This window comes from Carcharhinus amblyrhynchos, chromosome 14, assembly GCF_965287045.1.
Source record: "Carcharhinus amblyrhynchos chromosome 14, sCarAmb.v2.hapA, whole genome shotgun sequence".
NCBI classification, from domain to species: domain Eukaryota; kingdom Metazoa; phylum Chordata; class Chondrichthyes; order Carcharhiniformes; family Carcharhinidae; genus Carcharhinus; species Carcharhinus amblyrhynchos.
In genome coordinates this window covers 76,283,817-76,308,233 of record NC_137337.1, presented here as the reverse complement: position 1 = coordinate 76,308,233, position 24,417 = coordinate 76,283,817, and the positions used below count along the sequence as shown (strand labels likewise).

Below are 24,417 nucleotides of genomic sequence, written 5' to 3'. Positions count from 1 at the left end.
TCACGGGGATTGTAGTGGGTAGGACACGGACCATGCAAAGGCCCCTAGACCTCAGGAGGGACTTTCTGGTCTTAGAGCGAGAAAATCTCACCCCCCAAAACCCTTGAAAGCATTACATTTTGTTCATTGAGGTGTAACTGAATTTTCAACAGAGTGCAAAGTTCATCACTATTGTTGAACAGCCTCAGCTGTCTCTGTGAAACTAATTTTATATTTGTGGGCTTACAAATTTGGCCATTATGGTAAAATTGTGTTTTAAAGTTTACGATGTTTCAGTTTCCACCCTGACCCCCGGGTTACTACCGTAAATGTTTAATTCAACGGGAAAAAGTCAAATAATTCACTCCCTGATTTGCTGTCTGTGGGAATACTTTGTTGTGACTGGCTGTTTACCTTGCTTGATGATCCCATTGATACAGGACACCTGGAGATTTCCTTCAGTTAGCGTGTGATTAAAATTGACATCAGGACAGGGGGAAATCCACGTCAGAGAGATTGCTGGATCCCTGTGGGCAGCTTTCTTTGAAGTCAGTGGCAAGTGCCATTGCTGACTGTCATACTTACAATCACCACTTATCTCAAATGGAACATACTAACACTTACAATCAGAGAATCCCTACAGTGCAGGTGGCCATTTGACCCATCAAACCTACACTGACAACAATCCCATCCAAGCCCTATCCTTGTAACCTGCGTACGTACCCTGCTCGTCCCCCTGCCACTGGGAACAATTTAGCTTGGCCAATCAACCTAACCCAACATCTTTGGGGTGTGGGAGGAAGCCTGCAAACCCAGAGGAAACACAGAGAGAACATGCAAACTCCACACAGACAGTCACCCAAGGCCAGAATTGAACCCATGGTGGCACAATTAACCATTGTGCCACTCACTTGCTAGTATTTGAGATTGGCGACGTAACAAGATGAAGCTGTTGATGATATACCTGTCTTATCTTAACAAAGTTCTTGTAGATCAGACACCACAGAAATGGGTGTTTTTTTTTGCTGCATATCCTCCCACTCTTCCCCAGCCCGCCTAATTGACTTAACGTACTGGCCATGGAGTGAGGATCCATCCATTGCCTTTCACAGAGAGCTAAATTAGAATGCTAAGTGAAGGTGGGTGGGTGGATTCCTCTTTTGAAATATGAATAACAGGGCCTCATTAACCATAAAAATTCAAACACCTCGATTCTTCCTGCCTGTATAACACAGCTCCAGTGTTTTGGTTCCTGTCTTGTCAGCAACACTGTTCCAATAGTTTGAGCTGCCAGATATAACTATTTAGATTTGCTGTTGTTAACCACTTTCTTGTTCTCCTACTCATGGTAATTAGGTCGAGCGAAAACTGCAGACGCTGGAATAAAGATCTCGTGCTGTGTTTTAATTTTTCAGATTTTTTAAAAATCTAGAATCTGATACAACACCATCCAGAATAATGCAACAGTTACTTTGGTGCATGACATGCTTAGTGAGAGTCTTTTCACAAGTTTTCTTTAAAACAAACTCCATTTACTTTCTATTCAACTTTCTTCGTAAAAGAATAAAAATAAGTGGAAACGTATTTCTAAACTACACCAGACTGGATCTAACAACTGTCCCCTGAATGGTTTCACACTTCCACAGTCTTAGAATAGGATCATAGAATTCCCGCAATGCAGAAGGAGGCTATCCATCCCATTGGGTCAGCACCGACTCTCGGACAGAGCATCCACTCAGGCCCAATCCCAGTAATCCTATGCATTTACCCCACTAATCCCCCTAACCAACACATCTTGGGACAGTAAGGGGCAATTTGGCATGACCAATCCACATAACTTGCACATCTTTGGACTGTGGAAGGAAACAGGAGCATCCGTAGGAAACCTGGAGGATGGGGGTAGTGGTTGAAGGGTGACAGGGTGATGCAGTGGTTAGCACTGCTGCACCGGGGGCAGGGTTCAGTTCCCAGCTTGGGTCACTGTGTGGGTTTCCTCTGGGTGCTCTGGTTTCCTTCCACAGTTCAAAGATGTGTGGGTTAGGCAGATTGGCCATGCTAAAGTCACCGCTTAGTGTCAGTGGTTAGTTATGATAAATGCAAGGGATTATGGGGATAGGATCTGGGTGGGATTGTGATCGGTGCAGACTCAATGGGCTAAATGGTCTCCCTCTGCATTGTAGGATTTTATGATTCTATGAAACCCATGCAGACACGGGGAGAATGTGCAGACGCCACACAGACAGTTGCCTGAGGCCGGAATCGAACCCAAGTCCCTTGTGTTGTGAGGCAGCAGTGCTAACCACTGTGCCACCCCAGGGTTCTTCTGATTCGTACATTTTGTTTTAACCAAAGAACAATTCTTTGTTAGACTGTTCCACACTGTTTTGATATGACTCAATATTTTTAGCTCCCATCTCTTGCTCTGCATACCTGTTAACACTTTGTTTTACATCTTCAAGCGATGTCTTCGTTAAAACTTGTCATTAATCCAGTGAAATCTTCAGTTTTTGTTCTTGTTGATCTGTAACCTAGGCAATGACAGAGCTGATGGCAGAAAATTACTACAACATCTGGGCCAAAAAGCGAAAGGCAGAATTGGAAAGCAAAGGTTGGTCTTACTGGAGTGAATTGTGTCATTGTCAAGTTGCTTTTGGAATGGCTTGCATTGAATGACGGTGAGGAGCACTGAATCTCTTTGTGAGGCAGAGAGGCAGGGGCTGGAATTTTGGATGTCCCTCTTGTCCCCCAGCCCCTAACCCCCCTCAACACCCACCCACCCAGCCACACACCCACATCCCCACACAGCGGGTTTTACAATGCCAGAGGCAGAACGTCATTGGCCACTGGTGGGATCCTCTAGTCCCACAGAAATCAATGGCCATGTACATTACTCATCGACCGGGCCACGGGGGTCACCTTCGTTGGGATTGGAAGAGCCCGTCAGTGGGAAGGGCTGGAAAATGTTGGCATAGAAATGGAAGGAATTGCATAGTGTTGCAGTAGTTTTGTTGCCATGCTGTCAAGTCTAAAACTCTGGGCGAGTAACCAATCTGCATTCATATTTCATTCCCTGGATTAAGAAATCAGCTTCTACAAATACATAAAGGGCAAAAGAGTAACTAGGGAGAGAGTAGGGCCTCTTAAGGATCAACAAGATCATCTATGTGCAGATCTACAAGAGGTAGGTGAGATCCTAAATGAATATTCCTCATCAGTATTTACTGTTGAGAAAGGCATGGATGTTAAGGAACTTGGGGAAATAAATAGTGATGTCTCGAGGAGTGTACATATTACAGAGAAAAAGTAGGTTTAAACTGATTCGGAGGGGGGGAGGGATAGTGAGGAAAGGGGGTGAAAGTGAGGGGGGCATAGTTGGGGAATGCAAGGCACGGCATAGTGGGGGTGGGGCGGAGCAGGGTTTGAAATGCGTGTACTTTAATGCGAGGAGTATTCGCAATAAAGTGGATGAACTTGCAGCGTGGATCAGTACCTGGGACTTTGATGTTGTGGCCATTTCTGAGACTTGGATAGAGCAGGGTCAGGAATGGATGTTGCAGGTTCCGGGGTACAAATGCTTTAGTCGGAGTAGAGAAGAAGGTAGAAGGGGGGGTGGGGTAGCATTGCTAGTCAAGGACTGTATCACAGTGTCGGAGAGAAAGTTTGATGAGGACTTGTCAGTTGAGGTAGTATGGGCGGAGATTAGAAATAGGAGAGGAGAGGTCACCCTGTTGGGAGTCTTTTATAGACCTCCTAAAAGTTCTAGAGAGGTTGAGGAAAGGATTGCGGAGACAATCCTGGTTAGGAGTGAAAGTAATAGGGTAATTGTTATGGGGGACTTTAACTTTACGAATATTGATTGGAGTTGCTATAGTTCTAGCTCGCTAGAGGGGTCAGTGTTTGTACAAAGCGTGCAGGAAGGTTTTTTGTCTCAGTATGTAGACAGGCCAACTAGAGGTGAGGCTATATTGGATTTGGTGCTGGGAAATGAGCCAGACCAGGTGCTAGACTTGGAAGTTGGTGTGCATTTTGGTGATAGTGACCACAATTCGGTTACGTTCACCTTAGTGATGGGAAGAGATAGGCGTGAACCTCGGGTCAGCAATTTTAGCTGGGGTAAGGGCGATTATGAGGCTATCAGGAGTGAATTAGGAAGCATGGATTGGATTAGGGGATTACAGGGACTGGGAACATCTGAAATGTGGAATTTTTTCAAGGAGCAGCTACTGCGAGTCCTTGATAGGTATGTCCCTGTCAGGCATGGTGGATTTGGTAGATCTAGGGAACCGTGGTGCACTAAAAGAGTTGAGTCGATGGTTAAAAAGAAAAAGGAGGCTTATGTTCGGATGAGATTGGAGGGCTCAGATAGTGCACTAGAAAGCTTTAGATTGGCTAGGAGGGAGTTGAAGAGTGAGTTGAGAAGGGCTAAAAGAGGACATGAGAAGACTTTGGCTGATAGGATTAAGGAGAATCCTAAGGCGTTCTATAAGTATGTCAAGAACAGAAGGTTGGTCAGGGCAAGATTAGGGCCAGTTACAGACAGCAGGGGGAAGTTGTGTGTGGAACCGGAGGAGATTGGAGAAGTATTGAACCAATATTTCTCTTCGGTGTTCACGCAGGGGGACATGAATATAGCTGAGGAGGACATTGGGTTGCAGGGGTGTAAAATAGACAGTATTACGGTTGATAAAGAGGATGTGCTGGAAATTCTTGAGGGGCTGAAAATAGATAAGTCCCCTGGTCCGGATGGGATCTACCCTAGGATTCTCTGGGAGGCTAGAGAGGTGATTGCAGAGCCTCTGGCTCAGATCTTCAGGTCGTCATTGGTCTCTGGTGTAGTCCCGGAGGATTGGAGGATAGCGAATGTTGTCCCATTGTTTAAGAAGGGGAACAGAGACTTTGCCGGGAATTATAGACCGGTGAGTCTTACTTCTGTTGTGGGCAAGGTTTTAGAAAAAATTATTAGGGATAGGATTTATAGTTATTTGGAGTGTAATGAATTGATTAGAAATAGTCAGCATGGTTTTGTAGCAGGTAGGTCGTGCCTTACTAACCTTATTGAGTTTTTTGAGAAGGTGACCAAAGAGGTGGATGGGGGTAAGGCAGTTGACGTGGTATACATGGATTTTAGTAAGGCGTTCGATAAGGTTCACCATGGTAGGCTTCTGCAGAAAATGCAGATGTATGGGATTGTGGGTAATCTAGGAAGTTGGATCAGGAATTGGCTATCAGATAGGAGACAGAGGGTGGTGGTGGATGGTAAATATTCATCATGGAGTGCAGTTACGAGTGGTGTGCCTCAGGGATCTGTTTTGGGGCCACTGTTGTTTGTAATTTTTATTAATGATCTGGATGAGGGTATAGTTGGGTGGATTAGTAAATTTGCTGATGACACCAAAGTTGGAGGTGTGGTAGATTGTGAGGAAGGGTGTCATAGTCTGCAGGGAGACTTAGATAGGTTGCAGAGCTGGGCCGAGAGGTGGCGGATGGAATTTAATGCGGAGAAGTGTGAGGTAATTCACTTTGGTAGGAGCAACAGATGTGTCGAGTATAGGGCTAACGGGAGGACTTTGAATAGTGTGGATGAACAGAGGGATCTAGGTGTGTGTGTACATAGATCCCTGAAAGTTGGGAATCAAGTAGATAAGGTTGTCAAGAAGGCGTACGGTGTCTTGGCGTTTATTGGTAGGGGGATTGAATTTAGGAGTCGCAGTGTAATGTTGCAACTGTACACTACTCTAGTGCGGCCGCACTTGGAGTACTGTGTGCAGTTCTGGTCCCCGCATTACAAGAAGGATGTGGAGGCGTTGGAGAGGGTGCAGAGGAGGTTTACTAGGATGTTGCCTGGTATGGTGGGGAGGTCCTATGAGGAGAGACTGAGGGATCTAGGGTTGTTTTCGTTGGGAAGAAGGCGGCTAAGAGGGGATCTTATTGAAACATATAAGATGATTAGAGGTTTAGATAGGGTGGATAGTGATAGCCTTTTTCCTCGGATGGAGAAAGCTAGCACGAGGGGGCATGACTTTAAATTAAGGGGGGGTAGCTACAGGACGGATGTCAGGGGTAGGTTCTTTACCCAGCGGGTGGTGAGGGATTGGAATGCCCTGCCTGCTGCAGTTGTAGATGCGTCTAGTTTGGGGGCGTTTAAGAGATCTCTGGATAGGTTTATGGACGAAAAGGGATTGGTATAGGCTAGTGGGTCATTGTTTTTGTAACTGGTCGGCGCAACATCGTGGGCCGAAGGGCCTGTTCTGCGCTGTAATGTTCTATGTTCTATGTAGTACTGGAAGTCTTAAAGCACATCAGGGTAAATAAATCCCCAGGACCTGATGAAATGTATTCTAACACATTGTGGGAGGCTAGGGAAGAAACTGTGGGTACCCTAGCAGAGATATTTGAATCATTGACAGTCATAGGTGAGGTGCCTGAAGATTGGAAGGTAGCAAATGTTGTGCCTTTGTTTAAGAAGGGCTGCAGGGAAAAGGATGGGAACTACAGGCCGATAAGCCTAACGTATATAGTGGGTAAGTTGTTGGAAGATATAGTAAAAGACAGGATCTACAGGCATTTAGAGAGACTAGGACTAATTAGGGACAGTCAGCATGGCTTTGTAAGTGGAAAATCATGTCTCACAAATTTGATTGAGTTTTTCGAAGGGATACCCAAGAAGGTAGATGAGGGCAGTGCAGTTGATTTTGTCTACATGGACTTGAGCTAGGCCTTTGACAAGGTACCGCATGGTAGGCTGTTGCATAATGTTAAATCTCACTGGATCCAGGGTGAGGTATCTAAATGGATACAAAATTGGCTTGATGACAGAAGACAGAGGGTGGTTGTAGAGGGGTGTTTTTCAAACTGGAGGCCTGTGACCAGCGGTGTGCCTCAGGGGTCAGTGCTGGGGCCACTGTTATTTATTCTTTATATTAATGATTTGGATGAGAATTTAGGAGGCAAGGTTCGTAAGTTTGCAGATGACACCAAGATTGGTGGCACAGTGGACAGTGAAGGAAGTTATCTCCGATTACAACGGGATCTTGATCAATTGGGTCAGTGGGCTGATGAATGGCAGATGGAGTTTAATTTAGACAAATGTGAGGGTGATGCATTTGGTAGATGGAACCAGGGCAGAACTTAGTTAATGGTAGGGCTTTGGAGAGAGTTACAGAACAAAGAGATCTAGAGTACAGGTTCATAGCTCCTTGAAAGTGGAGTCACAGGTGGACAGAGTGGTGAAGAAGGCATTCGGCATGCTTGGTTTCATTGGTCAGAACATTGAATACAGGAGTTGGGATGCCTTGTTGAAGTTGTACAAGGCATTGGTAAGGCCACACTTGGAATACTGTGTACGGTTCTAGTCACCCTATGATAGGAAGGAAATTATTAAACTAAAAAAATTGCTGGAAAGATTGATTAGAGTGCAACAGGGACTTGATGGTTTGAGTTATAAGGAGAGGCTGGACTTTTTTCCCTGGAGTGTAGGAGACTTAAGGGTGACTTTATAGAGGTCTGTAAAATAATGAGGGGTATAGATCAGTTAAATAGTCAACATCTTTTCCCAAAGGTTGGGAAGTCTAAAACTAGAGTGCGCAGGTTTAAGATGAGATGGGAGATGTACAAAAGTGTCTGGAACGAGCTGCCAGAGGCAGTAATGGAGGCGGGTACAATTTTGTCTTTTAAAAAGCATTCAGACAGTTACATGGGTTAAATGCATATAGAGGGATATGGGCCAAATGCAGACAATTGGGACTAGCTTATTGGTAAAAACTGGGTGGCATGGACAAGTTGGTCCAAAGAGCCTGTTTCCATGCTGTAAACCTCCTATGTCTGCCTAACAAGAAGGAGGCAATTGAGCCCCTTGGGCCTACTGTGTCATTCTAAAGATCATGGCTGATCCAATTGTGGCCTTTACTCCATTGTCCTGCTAGCGCCCCCCCATATCCCTTGACTCCTTTGTCAATCAAAACATGTATCTAACACTTCCTTGAACACACTCAATGACCCAGCCTCCCACGCTCTCTGAGGGAAGAGAATATCAAAGGCTAACCACTCTGAGAGGTAGAATTCCACCCCATCTCTCAATTAAATAGGAGACCCTTTATTTTTGAACTGTGCCCCCTAATTCTAAACTCCTCCCAAAGGAGAAACATCCAATGATGCATAACAGTTTAACGATCAGCATTATCGATAACTGTTTCATTGGAAGCAAAGTAATACATTGATAACAGCTTGATTAAAAACTCCACTCTGTACTTCCAAACCTGAATAATTTCAGTGTGTCAGACCCAAGTGTGAAGCTTATATAACATGTGAATTAGGAGCTGGAGGAGGACACTTGGCCCCTTGAGCCTGCTCTGCCAGTGAATAAGATCGTGGTTGATCTGATTGTTACCTTCTGCCTGCCCCCGATAACCTCTCGTTGCTTAATACCAACAATCTATCTAACTCTGCCTTAAAAATATTTAAATTCTTCCAGAGGTCCAGAGGAGGTTCACAAGACTGACCCCAGGAATGAAGGGTTTGTCACAAGAGGAATGGTTGAGGAGTCTGTATTTGTACTTGATGGAGTTTAAAAGGATGAGGGGGGGGAGAATCTAATTGAAACTTACAGAATACTAGGAGGCCTATGTAGTGTGGATGTGGAGAGGATGTTTCCACTAGTGGGAGAGACTGGAACTCAAGGGCACGACCTCAGGGTGAAGGGACGCTTCTTTAAAACAGAGACGAGGAGGAATTTCTTCAGCCAGAGAGTGGTGAATCTGTGGAACTCTTTGCCGCAGAAGGCTGTGGAGGACAGGTCATTGAGTGTCTTTAAGACAGAAATAGATAGGTTTTTGATTAATAAGGGGATCAAGGGTTATGGGGAGAAGGCAGGGAAATGGGGAAACTCCATAAGCCAGAAATCAAACCCAGGTCCCTGGAGCTGTGAGGCAGCTGTGCTAAGCACTGTGCCACTATTCTGCCCCTTTAATATGAATCTCTCAAAGCAACACCCGTCCTACTTAATGATCTGGCTATTTCTTTCATTGCAATTTGTGTGAGAATGCTTTGTGAAAATTGGCTGCCTTGACTACATTTGAAAAATACTTAACTGGCTCATAGCTTTTTGATAGATCTGAAGGTTTTGAGAGGTGTTGCATAAATGCAAGTTGAAGTCCATTGGGTTTTCTGTATTTAGTTAATTGTCCAGCAGTTGCTTAGTTTTTGTGGGTATAGTACTTGGGAAGTAAATCGTGATCATTATGACAATGTAACTACCACAATATTGTCCATTTGTAATAGGTGGAGGCAGCCAAACCTCTCTTATGCCCTACGATACTCTGACTGCCAAGGAGAAAGCTCGAGATCGGGACAAGGCACATGAACTCTTCAAGTTCCTCCAAGTAAATGGCCATGCAGTGTCCAGGTAATCAATGTGTTCTTCCTGCATGTTAGAACTGAACAATTAAAACAAAAACATAATTTGTTTCTGTTGACTGTTGCATAGAATAACAACACAAGTTAATCTAAGCAACCTAACATGTCAAACGCAGCACCAGTAATTGTTACACTGAACAACAATAAAACAGCAAATTTCCAGTGGTGCTGGAAATCTGGATAAACACGGAAAATGTTGGAAACACTCAGCTAGTCTGGCAGCATCTTTAGAGAGGGAATGACACTGAAACACTTTCAGATTCATGACCTTTCACCAGAACTTGTAATGGAGGACAATCAACCTGACCAAACTTTGGGCTGAATTTTCCATTGGACGTTGGAGGCTGGAGATCAGGGCCATGTGTGGATGTGTGGTCTCAGTCCACCCTCCAGAATACTTAGTAACTAATAATTAGTAACTTTAGTTTTCATCATCCAATGAAGGATGATAACAGTTGGAGAGATGGCAACAATGTTCAGATAGCAGCCCCATGGGGAGAGCTGAGCACAGGTGGGGAAGGAGAGACCTAGTGAGTGCCTCAAAATCCAGATGCTCACAAAGGCCTCCCTCTTCAATGCCACTTGATGGCAAATTGGAGTATTGATTCCTCTGCAAGATTGCTTGAGGTTGCTCCTGAGTTCTCATGTGCTACATGGTGCCTCTGCCACTCTCAATTAATTCAGCTGAACTGGAATAGTCTCCGCAGCGACACCCATGTTGCTCTGGGAAAGTTGCAGCACTGGGAAAAAAATGACCCAAAAATTGGCTTCATTGTCCGCCTGTCTCTGCAGAGTGGGCTGCTGATCCCAGTGGCTCCCCACCCCTGTAAAACCCGCCTGGATCTGGGACAGCTGTCCTGACACTCACCCATCTGAACTTCTCTTGCCCCCTGCACCTCTGAACCCATCTCCAATCTGTGGCCCGACCCAGTGCAGTGATTCTATTCCTCTCTTTGGTGATGCTTCCTTATTATTTCCACCGTCAACAGCGCTAGAGCATGATTGAGTGTAGTAAGAAGCCTCACAGCGCCAGTTTAAAGTCCAACAGGTTTATCTGGAATCACAAACTTTCAGAGCGCTGCTCCATCACCAGGTGAGTGGACTTGTTGGATTTTAACCTGGTGTTGTGAGACTTCTTGCTGTGCCCACCCCAGTCCAACGCCGGCATCTCCACATCATGATTGAGTAGACTTGTGTTAGGAGTTGCATAACCCGATTGTTTGACCCGATGTTGTGTTTCCAGAGGTCTGAAGGATATGGAATTGGACTCCTCGTCTTTTGAGAAGCGATTTGCTTACAAATTCTTGGTGAAGGTTCTACACTGTGTCGACTCTGCACAGGAGTTTATTGCACATCTCGGTAAGTGGCAACAATAACCCACTGCCACTAATTCTCGTAATGCTTGGAAGTGTGGGGTGGGATTCTTCGGTCACGCGCGTCCGAAAATGGGAAATTCCCACCCGAGTTTAATGGACCTGTTAACGGCTTGCCGAATTCCACGGCAGGGAAACATCAAGAGACAAGGGCGTACAGAAGGGGCGGCACGGTAGCACAGTGGTTAGCACTGCTGCTCCACAGCTCCAGGGTCCTGGTTTCGATTCCTGGCTCAGGTCGCTGTCTGTGTGGACTTTGCACATTCTCCTCATGTCTGCGTGGGTTCCCTCCGGGTGCTCCGGTTTCCTCCCACAGTCCAAAGATGTGCGGGTTAGTTTGATTGGCCGTGCTAAATTGACCCTTAATGTCCAGGGATGCTTAGGTTAGAGGGATTAGTGGGTATAATATATAGGGATATGGGGATAGGCCCTGGGTGGGATTGTGTTCGGTGCAGACTCGATGGGCCGAAGGGCCTCTTTCTGCACTGTAGGGATTCTATAATCTATGATTATTCTGTGTGATTAGAGATTCTCCAATGAAATTGACTGCGAGCCGAGGATACAGTTTAATTAGTGGGTTGTCAGTTGCTGAGAAAAATCTGCATTCTCTCACATCTTGTTGAGAGCACTTGGATATTGCAGATTCTTTTTAATTGGGGTTTGGTTATACCTGGCTGTGTGTGTAACTGGCATACTTGTCACCTCGCCCCTCGTCAGCTCTGCTGGGGAACTAATTATGAGGAGACGAACCACAGACACTCTACATCCCATTTCTCCTCGCCTTTGAGGAAGTAGCAGGCCTCGGATTAAGAACTCACCACCTGGGGAATATCTTTCTGGGACTCGAACAGCCGCCCTTTAATATTCGTGCATATTTTGTACAACGGAAACCGGATTTTTGAAGTGGAATTTATTTTTGTGTGGATGTGTTTGACCCCCTTTTTCATCTATTTTGATAGTTACCAGAATCTGATCCACTCATAAATTCCCTTTGATGCAGAAGGAAGCCATTTGGCCCATCGAGTCTGCACCAACCCTCCAAAAGAGTGACCCAACCAGGCCCTGTCCCCATAACCCCATATCTTTACCCTGCTAAGCGACACATCTGGGATATTATGGAACAATTCAACATGGCCAATTAACCTAGCATGCACAGCCTGGGAGCAAAACCAGAGCCCCCAGAGGAAAACTGCAGAGACACGGGGGGAATGTGTAGACTCCACACAGACAGTGACCCAAGGCCAGAATTGAACCCGGGTCCCTGGCGCTCTGAGGCAGCAGTGCTAACCACTGTGCCACCGTGCCGCCCCCTCTGTTTGTAACTGTTTGTTTGCTGCTTAATGCTTTGTTGTGACGAACTGATTTATCTTTATGTTGACAGAGGCTATTGTTAGCAGTGGTAAAGCAGATAAATCGCCTCATGAACAGGAAATAAAGTTTTTTGCCAAGGTACGTGACATTCCGGAACCTTACCAAAGGTAGTTTATTTTTATCTAAGTGGCCCCCTGGTCTACTTTTAATATTATCACTAACTGGTCTACAGAATCAAATAATTGCAGGGAGGGATATTGGCTTCATAGTACCATCATTAGATGAGCAATTTAGATGTCCAGGCAAGTCCTTCATGGGCACAGGTTCAAATTTCACCCCAGCTGGTGGAATTTAGATTCAATTCATTAGAAAATCCAGAGTAGTAAGCTAGTCTTGGCAATGGTGATATAACATCATCAGACTATCATTGGTTGTTGTAAAGGCACATCTGGTTCACTAATGTCCTTTAGGGAAGGAAATCTGCCATCCTTGCCCAGTCTGGCCTACATGTGACGCCAGAGCCACAGCAATGTGGTTTACTCTTAACTGCCCTCTGGAATGTCAGAGCAAGCCACTCAGGGTTGCACAGTGGTTAGCACTGCTGTCTCACAGTGCTAGGGACCCGGGTTTGACTCCCCGCTTGGGTCACTGTCTGTGCGTTCTCCCCATGTTTGCATGGGTTTCTTCCGTGTACTCCAGTTTCCCCCCACAGTCTGAAAGACATGCTGATTAGGTGAATTGACCATGCTAAATTCTCCCTCAGTGTGTCCGAACAGGTGCCAGAGTGTGGCAACTAGGGGATTTTCACAGTAACTTCATTGCAGTGTTAATGTAAGCCTACTTGTGACACTAATAAATAAACTTTATCTTTAAAAACAATTCAAGGGTAACAGATGGGCAACAAATGCTGTACTTGTCAGTGATGCACCAAGTGGATGGTTAATTGCAGCACTTACACAGCAGACCTGAATGGGTGGCACAGTGGTTAGCACTGTTATCTCACAGCTCCAGGGACCTGGGTTCGATTGCCAACTTGGGTCACTGTCTGTGAAGAGTTTGCACATTCTCCCCGTGTCCACATGGGTTTTCTCCAGTTGCTTTGGTTTCTTCCCACTGTCCCAAGATGTGCAGGTTAAGAGATTAGCTGAGTGAATATGTGGGGTTGCTGAGATAGGGCCTGGGTGGGATCGTTGTTGATGCAGACTTGATGGACTGAATGGCCTCCTGCACTGTAGGGATTCTCTGATGCAATTATTTTACATTTTGGAAAATTATACTAGATGAAATGGTTTCCACTTGGAAATCAAATCACATTATTTTATCCACTTGTTTCCTAATATGGAAATACTGTGTAATTCTAATCATAGCACAGATTTCTACTTCTGGAGAAAGGGAGAAGGTGAGGGCGTGTCACTCAATAAAATGCTCGTTGGGATAGATAGTCCAACACAATGGGCCGAATGGTCTCCTGCATTATAACAATTGTTTGTACTATCTGAGTTTTACTTCCATTTTAGGGGCTAGGGAGCCAACAATTGCTTCAGTAGAATTTCAACAAAATATATCCATTTTGGAACCAATGTTCAGCAAATGAAACTTTAACAAAATCCTCTATTCCAGATTCTGCTGCCTCTGATTGATGAATATTTTAAGAACCACAGCATGTACTTCCTATCCTCTCCAACCAAGAGTCTCAGTGGCAGTGGATATGCATCCAACAAGGAGAAGGAAATGATAGCAAGGTGGGAAGATGCTCTATTTAAATCAGTTACTGTAGTAAGTGCTCTGATAGGCTGGTTGGATTGTAGATGCTGATGTTCGATGCTTTTCTATGTCCTGATCCCGTGTCACATCAGGGGGAACTGATTAGGGTCTTTATGAGCCAACCAATTACTGGCCAGGAATTGTGCTCGCAGATCCACCTAATGATGGTTGGAGGCTTCCCAAGTCTCAGGGACCAATCGGAGGTCCTGCAGCCCTGAGAGATCAGCAGGTGTTGGATGCAGGAGTTGGGGAGGCGACATCCTAGTGATGTTATCGCTAGACTATTAATCCAGAAACTCAGCTAATGTTCCGGGGGCGTTCGAATCCTGCCATAGCAGATACTGGAATTTGAATTCAGTAAAAAAAATCTTGAATTAACAATCTACTGATGACCATGAAACCATTGTCAAACTCACCTGATTCGCTAATATACTATATTATCTGGTCCATCCAACACTTCAATCTCCTCATCTAGAGCCTTGGCCTCCTCCTGTGTGTGAGTTTCTCCAACCCAGTTTCGAAAAGCCGCATATTGTGACAGGCTGCACAGACCTGCTTGTATACCTGGTAACCACGACGAGCACTGGCGTGGTCAAGCGCAGATAAGTAGCCACTGTGGTTCCAGGGGTTTCGCTATAGGGAAGGAAATCTGCCGTCCTTACCCGGTCTGGCCTACATGTGACGCCAGAGCCACAGCAATGTGGTTGGCTCTCAAATGCCCTCGGGCATCTAGGGATGGCCAATAAATGCTGGCCAGCCAGCGACACCCACGTCCCACAAATGTATAAAAAACAATGCTGCTGATGGACCTGATTTTACCATTTTCATTCTAAGTGCTGAATCTGGGCACAATTCAGATCCAACTTGGAAATCCATTTTCAGGCGCTCCCATTAGCACTTAGCCTGAAAAACAATCCTGATTCTGAATTGCGTTGTGGGTGGGGCTTAGTGCACCCGGAACGATCGGAGCTCTGAACTGTACGTGCGCAGTTAGAAAAAAATTTGAAAAACGTGCCTGTACAGGATCGCTCCCGGGTCGCAAAAAAACGAAGAAAGTGGCCCGGGAGCGAAAAGTGGGAGCAATGGTCTGCACAGACATAACATTCGTGATGGGCTGAATGGCCTCTTTCTGAACTGTAACCTTTGGTATTGAATCTTCTGAAAGGCTTTGGATGGGTCGTTGTTACTTAAACTCAGAGATGTGGGGATTCAAGGTAAATCCTGGGAATGGATAGGAATGTAGGAGCCCAGAACCTGGGAGTGGTTAAAAAAACAGGCTACTGGGTAAGGAACATCAGACAAGAAGTACAGGGAGGCAGCAGGACTGAAGAACCTTTCTGAAGTCAGTGGACAGGAGGATTGCTGGGACGTATGACAAATCATTCCGACCCACCCCTGCTCCCAAGCTGAAAACTCTGCCCATGGAGTGTGAATTCATCCGGAAATAGAGCATGCAGGATCTTTTAAATATCTACATCAGCCACGTAGTGAGAAGACAAAATAGTCTTCAAAATAATGACTACACTTCAAATTGATCTATACGAAGGGTAGTCTGAACTCTGAGTTTGACTGATCATTAATGAAACCAAACTTAAGGAGCTTTTTATGTCCAAAGATGTGGTGGATTGGCCATGCTAAATTGTCCCTTAATGTCCAAAGATGTGCAGGTTAAGGGGATTGGCCAGGATAAATTGCGGCTTAGTGTCCAAAAGTTTGTAGGTTAGGTGGATTGGCCATGCTAAATTGCCCCTTCGCGTTGAAAGATATGCAGGTTAGGGGGATCGATATGGTAAATGTGTGGGGTTATGGATATAGAGTGGGGGGGGGGCGGGGGGTGGAGGGGGGTGGGCCTGGGTAAGATACTCTGTCAGAGAGTTGGTACAGACTCGATGGGCTGAATAGCTTCCTTCTGCAGTGCAAAGATTCTGTGACATATTCAGTGGTGGTTCTATCTCATTGCTCTTTAATGAGTTTAATTTGTTAATTCTCCAATATCCTTGTTTTCTTGTTGATTTTGTTAATGACTCAGTAACGAGGTGAACATTGCTGTGACTGCGTATTTAATGTCTCCTGGTTTTCTTTTCCCTTCTCTCCTGTTCTAGTATTTTCTGCAAACTTGCGGCTCTGGTCCGACATCGAATCTCTCTCTTTGGTAAGCAGACTGCCACTCTCCTCACAGTTTCCATTCATAACACGTCGATCGCATCAAGCATAAAATGCCTGAAAAAAACAATGGTGCCTCTCAAATTCAGCAGTGGGCGGGCGATCCCTGCACAGGTTAGGATGAGGGGGTAGTTGGGGTGGGGTAAGGCAGGCAATGCATTGCGACACCCATATATTCTATATCTGAACAATGGACACAGTGAAAAGATTAATTTTAACCCGTGGGTCAATGGCTTTTTAAGGCACTTCCTTCAGTTGGCCTGGGGTTAATGGAGTATAATGGCCAATCTGTTCCTCCTCACCAGATTAAACTTGCACCAGTTGGTTCTAAGCCAACCCAATTTATCGTATGTATGTACACCATTTGAACCATGGAGCAGGTAACAGTAGAGAGATCCCGTGGCGCAGGTGGATAGAGTCACTATCTCTGAGTCAGAAGCACTGGGTCTAGTTCCACTCCCGGATTTGATGGCCAAGTCCATAACGTGGCCAAACAGGTTGAAATCTAGATGCTTTCCCACTCATCAATGTCCAGCAAGCTAACTCCAGTGTCCCAAAACATGGGTTGTGAGCCACAGTGGGGGTGACGGGACAGGAAATGGGGGCCACGCAGTTCCCCATCTCCAAGGCAGCCTTGATAACAAAGCTAGGCTCTGATGCAACACATCAGCTCCCCAATCATATTTGAATGAGACTTGAATCTAAAACTGGCTTGGGCCTTTCAAAGCCTTTGGATGGGAGCTGCTCTATCCACCTTGCCTCCATTGCCCATGATGTTGATGATCTCTCCCCACTCTTCATCAAATCATTGAATTCCTGTAGTGCAGAAGGAGGCCATTTGGCCCATCGAGCCTGAACCAACAATAATCCCACCCAGGCCCTGTCCCACATATTTACCCTGCTAATCCCTTTGATACTAAGGGGCAACTTCCCATGGCCAATCACCTTAACCCGCACATCTTCGGACTATGGGAGGAAACTGGAGCATCCGGAGGAAACCCATGCAGACACGAGGAGAATGTGCAAACTCCACACAGACAGTGACCCGAGCTTGGAACTGAACGTTGATCCCTGGCGCTGTGAGGCAACAGTGCTAACCACTGTGCCACCATGCCACTCTAAACAGCAGATTTCACTGGCCAGTGAAGTTCTGCACAATTTCCCAGCTCCCCATCAGGGAATTGAACCCCAGTCTCCTGCGTGAGAGGCGGGGATACTAACCATGATACTAGCAAGGATACTCGTTCTGGGATGTTGCCCAGGGCATTAACACTAATTACAATGTAGTTTTACATAAGTAGGCAGGGTAATAGATGTTCTAATGCACTTCATTTCTTACTTCTGAAGGCAGCGACTCTAATACGATGGTGAACTGTTTACACATTCTGGCTCGGACATTGGATCCCAGGTAATCTTGGCATTCCTTTACTTATGGCCGTCGCATTATTCATCTCTTTTTAAACGGGAGTTGTTGATCTCTTTAACCGGAACTGTGCGTTTACCCTCGATTGCGCTTTCAGAACCGTCATGAAGTCCGGTTCCGAGCTGGTGAAGGCCGGCCTGCGATCCTTCTTCGAAAATGCAGCGGAAGACCTGGAAAAAACACTGGAGAACCTGAAACTTGGAAAATTCACCCATTCACGATCTCAGCTAAAGGGAGTTACTCAGAACATCAATTACACCACTGTGGCTTTGCTCCCTGTGCTAACTTCATTATTTGACCATTTCAGTCAGAATCAGTTTGGAACCGACATTATCCGTGAGTAATGTGTGTTATCAAAATTGATGTTGTACTGTCGTCAGCATCAGCAGTGACCGAGCTGTAAACCCTGACTCCACCCTTTGTTCTTCGATTGTGTTGAGGTAATAGGTGGTAGAATAATTGGGCAGAGTTCACTGGAGCGGATATATTTTTGATTTGATTTATTATTGTCATCTGTGTTGCGATAAGTGAAAAGTATTGCTTTTTGCATGTTATACAGACGAAGCATGCTGTTCATGGAGTACATAGGAGAAGGAAAGGAGAGGGTGCAGAATGTTGTTACAGTCAAAGAAAAAGAAAATTACAGCACAGGAACCGGCCCTTCAGCCCCGCCTACCCTGCACCGACCATGCTGCCTGCCTTAACTAAAGCCCCCTATCCTTCCGGGGACCATATCCCTCTATTCCCATCCTGTTCATGTACTTGTTAAGATGCCTCTTAAAAGTCACTTTAGTATCTGCTTCCACGACCTCCCCTGGCAGCGAGTTCCAGGCACCCACCACCCTCCGTGTAAAAAAACTTGCCTCGTACATCTCCTTTAACTTTGCCGCTTGCATCATAAACCTGTGCCCCCTAGTAATTGACCCTGGGAAAAAGCTTCTAACTATCCAACTAGTCATAGCTAAAGTGTAGAGAAAGATCAACTTAATGCAAGGTAGGTCCATTCAAAAGTTTGATGGCTTCAGGGAAGAAGCTGTTTTTGAGTCGGTTGGTACGTGACCTCAGACTTTTTGTATCTTTTCCTGACGGGAGAAGGTGGAAGAGAGCAGTGGGGGGAGTTTTCCTGTTTCGCCTGCCATGGGAATCGGAGTGAGCGGGGTTGGGGGGGAGGTGGGGATGGATGTTGCGGACTACGCAAAGATCTGTTGACCTCAGGTGGGATTTTCCGGTTTTTGGGGCGAGCGTGGTAGGAAAATCCTGCCCTATGTCCGAGATGCGTGGGGTCCTTAATTATGCTGGCTGCTTTTCTGAGGCAGCAGGAAGTGTAGACAGAGTCAATGGATGGGAGGTTGTATCCAGTCAATTAAACCTTTTCCTGTGTAGTTCAAAAATCTTTTTTCTGTAAGTTTGAGAAAGGTAATGGTGAGGGATTACATGCCAATAACAGAAGTTTCCAGATTTTCCTTCCATTGCAATGCGTGAGGGGAAAATCCAGCAGGTTGTGTGGGGCTATGAGATTCTCATCCCTCCTCCATCAGATGTTCCTTTCCATGATCTGCTCAGACGATGTGAAACATTTGATCGGTGCAGGCAAACAATTACCTCTAGAATTCTACTGGAGTGTAGGATGATGCAACAGAAACGTAATAAAGAGCTTGAGAACAAGGTTTTCCTGACACAACACTTGAGACCAATGGTTTCCAATGAAGACCCCCAAGTGTGAAAAAAGATTCAAAATTCATTTAATTAAACTAAAACTAACCGTTGTCTTCAGCTCAGCGGTCGGCGTCTCCAAGACCTAGTGAATCTTGGGCCTCCTGTGCGTGTACCAGCTGGGAAAGAGCTCGCACGTGCGGTTTAGATTTTTAACATTGGTCAGGCCCTTGCACATTGACCAACGGGACTTGGAGCTGAAGATGAATGTAGCACGCGCACCCACACAAAGCAAAAACTCTGGGAGAAATGAGAGAGACAGGGAAAGGCTGCAAAAGATCACGAGCTAGAGGACCGGGAGAAGTTAAAAACATATTTCCCAGAAAGAGAAGACAGAGAATAGGAGAGGTGCCTCAAAGTGTTTTTGATAGTATAGAGGTGTGCCGTGCCAGGTTAAAGGTTGGGGATTAATGCCCTAGGCAACATCTTTGGAGAGGAAGAACCAAATTCAGAGTACATGGGGACACAAGTTTAAGGAGCATGGGGAAAAGTTTAGAAGAGATTTTTACACTGAAGTTGGTGAATGTCTGGAACGCGCTGCCTGGGGTGATGGTGGGAGTTGGTACAATAGCAGCAGTTAAGGGGCAACTAGACGAATACATGAATGGGATGAGAATGGAAGAATACGGACTCCGTAAGTACATTCGGTTTTAGTTTAAGCAGGCATCATGATCAGCGCAGGCTTGGAGGGCTGAAGGGCCTTTTCCAGTGCTGTATTTTTTTTTTGTTCTACTGACTTACCTGGTGTCTCCATGGATATAACCCGGCCTCCTGAGTGTATTCAACCTTCCCATTCCTCTGGTGTTGCTCCTTCTGAGCAACTCCATCTGCAGCAAAGCAAGAATCTAAGAGTTCCATTTCCCAACCAAGACAGAACCACTCAAGAAAGAAGAATCCCTACAGTGCAGAAGGAGGCTGTTCAGCCCATCAAGTCTGTGCTGACCACAACCCCACCCAGGCTCTATCCCCATGCACTTACCCTAGCTAGTCCTCCTGACACTAAGGGTCAATTTAGTGTGGCCAATCCACCTAACCCGCACATCTTTGGACTGGGGAGGAAACCAGAGCACCTGGAGAAAACCCACACAGTCACAGGGAGAATGTGCAAATCCCACACAGACAGTGACCCAAGACCAGAACTGGGGAATTTCTCAGTAACTTCATTGCAGTGTTAAAGTTAGCCTTATTTGTGACAAATAAATAAACTTTACTTTTTTTTTACTTTTTACTTGAATGCCAGGTCCCTGACACTGTGGGGCAGCAGTGCTAACCACTGTGCCGCTGTGCCACCTTATTTCCTTTATTTAGTTCCTGACCTACCCAGCTATTCCGAACAGGAATAGTGTGGTTTTTACACTAGCTGAGACCTAAAATGGCATTGCTGCCTGGATATAAATGCGACGTACGATGAGAATGACTGAGTTAATATTGAAAGAGTCAGATTTAGTTTGGTATTTTTGTCAAGGTTTCCTTTGGTTATAACCGTGACAGGGGATTGGATCATTGAGAATCCTAAACTGATGGGTTTCCGGTGTTCTGTTCGCAGTGGATGATGTCCAAGTTTCCTGCTATCGGATCCTGTGCAGCCTCTACGCCTTGGGAACGGGGAAGAACGTTTTTGTTGAAAGGTAACTCCAGTGTCAAATGTGACTTGGGTCAGGTTTCAGATCAGGAAGTGTAAAGCTTTTACAAAACATGGACAAATGAGTTAAGTCTAAACTATTCTCAAATCACCAGCACCACTGTCATTCCAATAACCTCGTCACAGATGGTGCTGAGGTGATGTTAAAGTTTATGGAGGTTGTACACACTCCTAAACAAATCAAAAACCGCAAGTCTGGATCACAGCAATCATAGGAAGAATCATCGCTGTTTATGATAGACCTCCTGGCGTCGAGGGAGGATCCCTAATTTATCTGTGAATGGGCACTTGGATAGTATTAGGAGTGAATGGAGAATGCGAAACAAGGGAGTCAAGTCCTTTACCCTGCCTTACTCTTGGGCCATATTTATTATGGGCTGAATCTCCAATCCCAACAGGCCTTGGGGGGGGAGGGGGTGGTTAGAATTTGGTGTAACCAGGCCTCAGTTTAGTTTCAAGCAATTTCATCAGACACTAACCCAAGTTATAAGATTAAATTTAAGTTTATTTATTAGTCACAAGTAAGGCTTCCATTAACACTGCAATGAAGTTACTGTGAAATTCCCCTAGTCGCCACAGTCCGGTGCCTGTTTGGGTCAATGCATCTCTAACCAACACGTCTTTCAGACTGTGGGAGGAAACCGGAGCACCCGGAGGAAAACCCATGCAGACATGGGGCGAATGTACAAACTCCACACACACACACACACACACACACACACACACACACACACACACACACACACACACCCCGACCCAAGCCGCGAATCGAACCCAGGTCCCTGGTGCTGTGACCCACATGACCGGACAGTGCATTAAATTGATTATCGATTTAATTGTATGGTGGGTAAAATCGATTGTCAACCGACTTGTGGAGTCAACTGATTCGTACGGAATGCAAAATCGATTTGTGAATCGCTCATGTGGAATGCAAAGTCAATCGTTGATTCATGTCAGGAGTTTCATCATTGGATCCCAAAGCATGTTATCTGTAACACTCTGTTTTACTGCCGCCTTATCTTCTGTCGCCATTTCCCCAACAAGCAGACTGTAATGCTTTAAATAGCCGCTGCAGAGAAACCGCATAATCCCCAGCAGGTGTCGGAGACACAAGCTGTTGTGAAAGCAATGTGGCATCTCCGTCCACGCGAAGAGTAGGCTGCTCGTGAATCTGAGACAGGGACAGCTGCGTTTGATACATCAGTCAGATTAGCCCCATTGCAGCGTTTCTTTCCCAGTTAAACCCCCACACAAATAATTACTGTCCTTTTCCAGAACTGGCACAATTTGAAAGCTATCAATGAAGTTCAATACTCCATTGGTTAATAAGTGAGATGATGGCATATTGGTAATGTCCCTGGACCAATAATCTCGAAGCTAATGTTTTGGGGACAATGGTTCAAATCCCACCGTGGCAGCTAGATAGCAAAGGAAGAATGTACTTGCCCTAAAGGGAATGCAATGGAGGTTCACCAGACTGATTGGGGGGGGGTTTGTTTTATGATGAGAGGTTGAGGAAACAGGGCCTTTATTCCCTAGAGTTTCAAAGAATCAGAGGTGATCTCATTGAAACTTATAGAATTTTTACAGAGTAGAGGAAGATAGGATGTCTCCCCTGGCTGATGAGTCTAGTACAGCCTCCGAATAAGGGGCAGGCCGCTTAGGACTGAGATTAGGAGGAATTTCTTCACTTGGTGGGTGAGTCTTTGGAATTCTCTACCCCAGAGGGCTGTGGATGCTCAGTCATCAAGCATGTTTAAAATAGAGGCTGATAGATTTCTGGATATTAATGACATGGAGGGACATGGGGAGAGTGGGAAAATTGGTGTAGTGGTAGACAATTAGCCATGATCTGCTGGAATGGTGGAGCAGTATCAACGGACCAAATGGACTACTCCTGTTTCTATATTCCTAAACGTAGTATACGCTCTGAAGACAAGCCTAATTTATCTAAAAAGATCTTCTTTTACTTTCCCTTAAATCAGAGAATAGTATGAAAACGGTTCTTACCATCCATCAGTTCTGTGCCAGTATTTCACTCCACATTGATGAGCCAAATGGCCTTCTTCTGCACTGTAGGGTTTCTATGATTCTGTGACCCAAGCCTAATTGTGACTATTTGCTTGCTCTCTTTATTGTTCAATACTCCTCTGAAAGACATGCTGGGTAGGCTCATTGGCCATGCTAAACTCTCCCTCAGTGTACTCGAACAGGCACAGGAGTGTGGCAGCTAGGGGATTTTCACAGTAATTTCATTGCGGTGTTAACGTAAATCTACTTGTGACACTAATAAATAAACCTAAACTTAAACTCTAAAGAAACTATCTAATTATAGTATAAAATCACGGATTGTGCTTTAACAAAATATTTGTGACAGAATTCCTCCTTCTAAACCATCCTTTGTATCAGGAATTGTTTTGCTAATCTCCCCTCTTTTATAATCATCGTTAATCTTATTGTTGTACTGACAATGAAAATAATTCATCCCCATTTACCCAATCACAGCTCTTCATCATCTCGATGCTCACCATTCGATCATTCCCTAAACTTCTCTGTCCAATAGTAGGTTAGCTTCCCTTATCCCCGATGACATCATGCTGGATCATTTCCAACACTTCCAGGACATCCTATGAAGGATTTGAGTTAAAGTTGTCAAATATTTGTAGTTACGCTGCAAAATAGTTTGTGGACCATACTTGTGGTCTCACCATCTCGTGTTCAGCGATGGCAGCTGCCACAGGGTGACACGGTGATTAGTGCTGCTGCCTCACAGCACCAGGGGCCTGGGTTTGATCCCTGGCTTGTGTCACTGTTTGTGCAGAATCTGCACCTTCTCCCCATCTTTGTGTGGGTTTTCTCTGGTGCTCCGGTTTTCCTCCCACACTGCAAAGGTGTGCGAGTTAGGTGAATTGGCCGTGCTAAATTGCCCCTCAGTGTCAGGAGGACTAGCGAGGGTAAGTGCATGGGGTTCACGGAATAGGGCCTGAGTGGGATTGTGGTCAGTGCAGACTCGATGGGTCGAATGGCTTCATTCTGCACTGCAGGATTCTTCGATTCTATAACTGCAGTTACATAGATATTGGGACACCTTTTTTAAGCTGTTTGCCTTTTATTTAATACTGAGATGGCCTCACCATTCTTCTTTCGTCCTGTATCCTAGGCAGCGGCCAGTTCTTGGAGAATGTCTCGCTACACTTGCAGCAGCAATGCCTGTCGCTTTTCTTGAGCCTTCTATCAACTCTCACAACCCGCAGTCAGTTTTCAACACAAAAACACCCCGAGAAAGAATCAGTATGTATCACTGTCTTGCGAAGTAAGAGCTGTTTTATGATCAGTTATGCTCTTAAGAATTATATGAAAAAGAGTATGAAAGATTGTGTGACGGTTGTGTACTCAATAATGCCAATAACTCCAGAATATATTGAATCATATTGAAACCTGATTAGCAGTGTACGTTTAGACAATTTTGTGCCTTCATTTGCGTTGCGATATGTTTATTCTTCTCAGTTGAAAATGTCACTTCCTTGTTTCCACAAAACTATGGTTTCCTCCTCACACCCTGCCTGAGACTGATGGACTGTGGCTGGCTGTCCCTCCCCTGCCCGTTGCAAGCAGTAGGAATGTGGTGGCCCCAGGCA

The 24,417-nt window shown here is 45.3% G+C and overlaps 1 protein-coding gene across 5 annotated transcripts in view; it reads left to right on the top strand.

The window, feature by feature from the left end:
- ryr3 (ryanodine receptor 3) overlaps positions 1-24,417 on the top strand; it is a 322,306-nt gene that overhangs the window by 200,590 nt on the left and 97,299 nt on the right. For all 5 annotated transcript variants that reach the window (XM_080203146.1, XM_080203145.1, XM_080203144.1 and 2 more), the window contains 10 exons: positions 2,512-2,587; positions 9,256-9,379; positions 10,634-10,749; positions 12,145-12,212; positions 13,695-13,816; positions 15,941-15,990; positions 17,349-17,409; positions 17,522-17,760; positions 20,684-20,765; positions 23,940-24,070. In XM_080203146.1, coding sequence (XP_080059272.1) covers positions 2,512-2,587; positions 9,256-9,379; positions 10,634-10,749; positions 12,145-12,212; positions 13,695-13,816; positions 15,941-15,990; positions 17,349-17,409; positions 17,522-17,760; positions 20,684-20,765; positions 23,940-24,070 — 1,069 coding nt within the window. The remainder of the gene's footprint in view (positions 1-2,511; positions 2,588-9,255; positions 9,380-10,633; positions 10,750-12,144; positions 12,213-13,694; positions 13,817-15,940; positions 15,991-17,348; positions 17,410-17,521; positions 17,761-20,683; positions 20,766-23,939; positions 24,071-24,417) is intronic.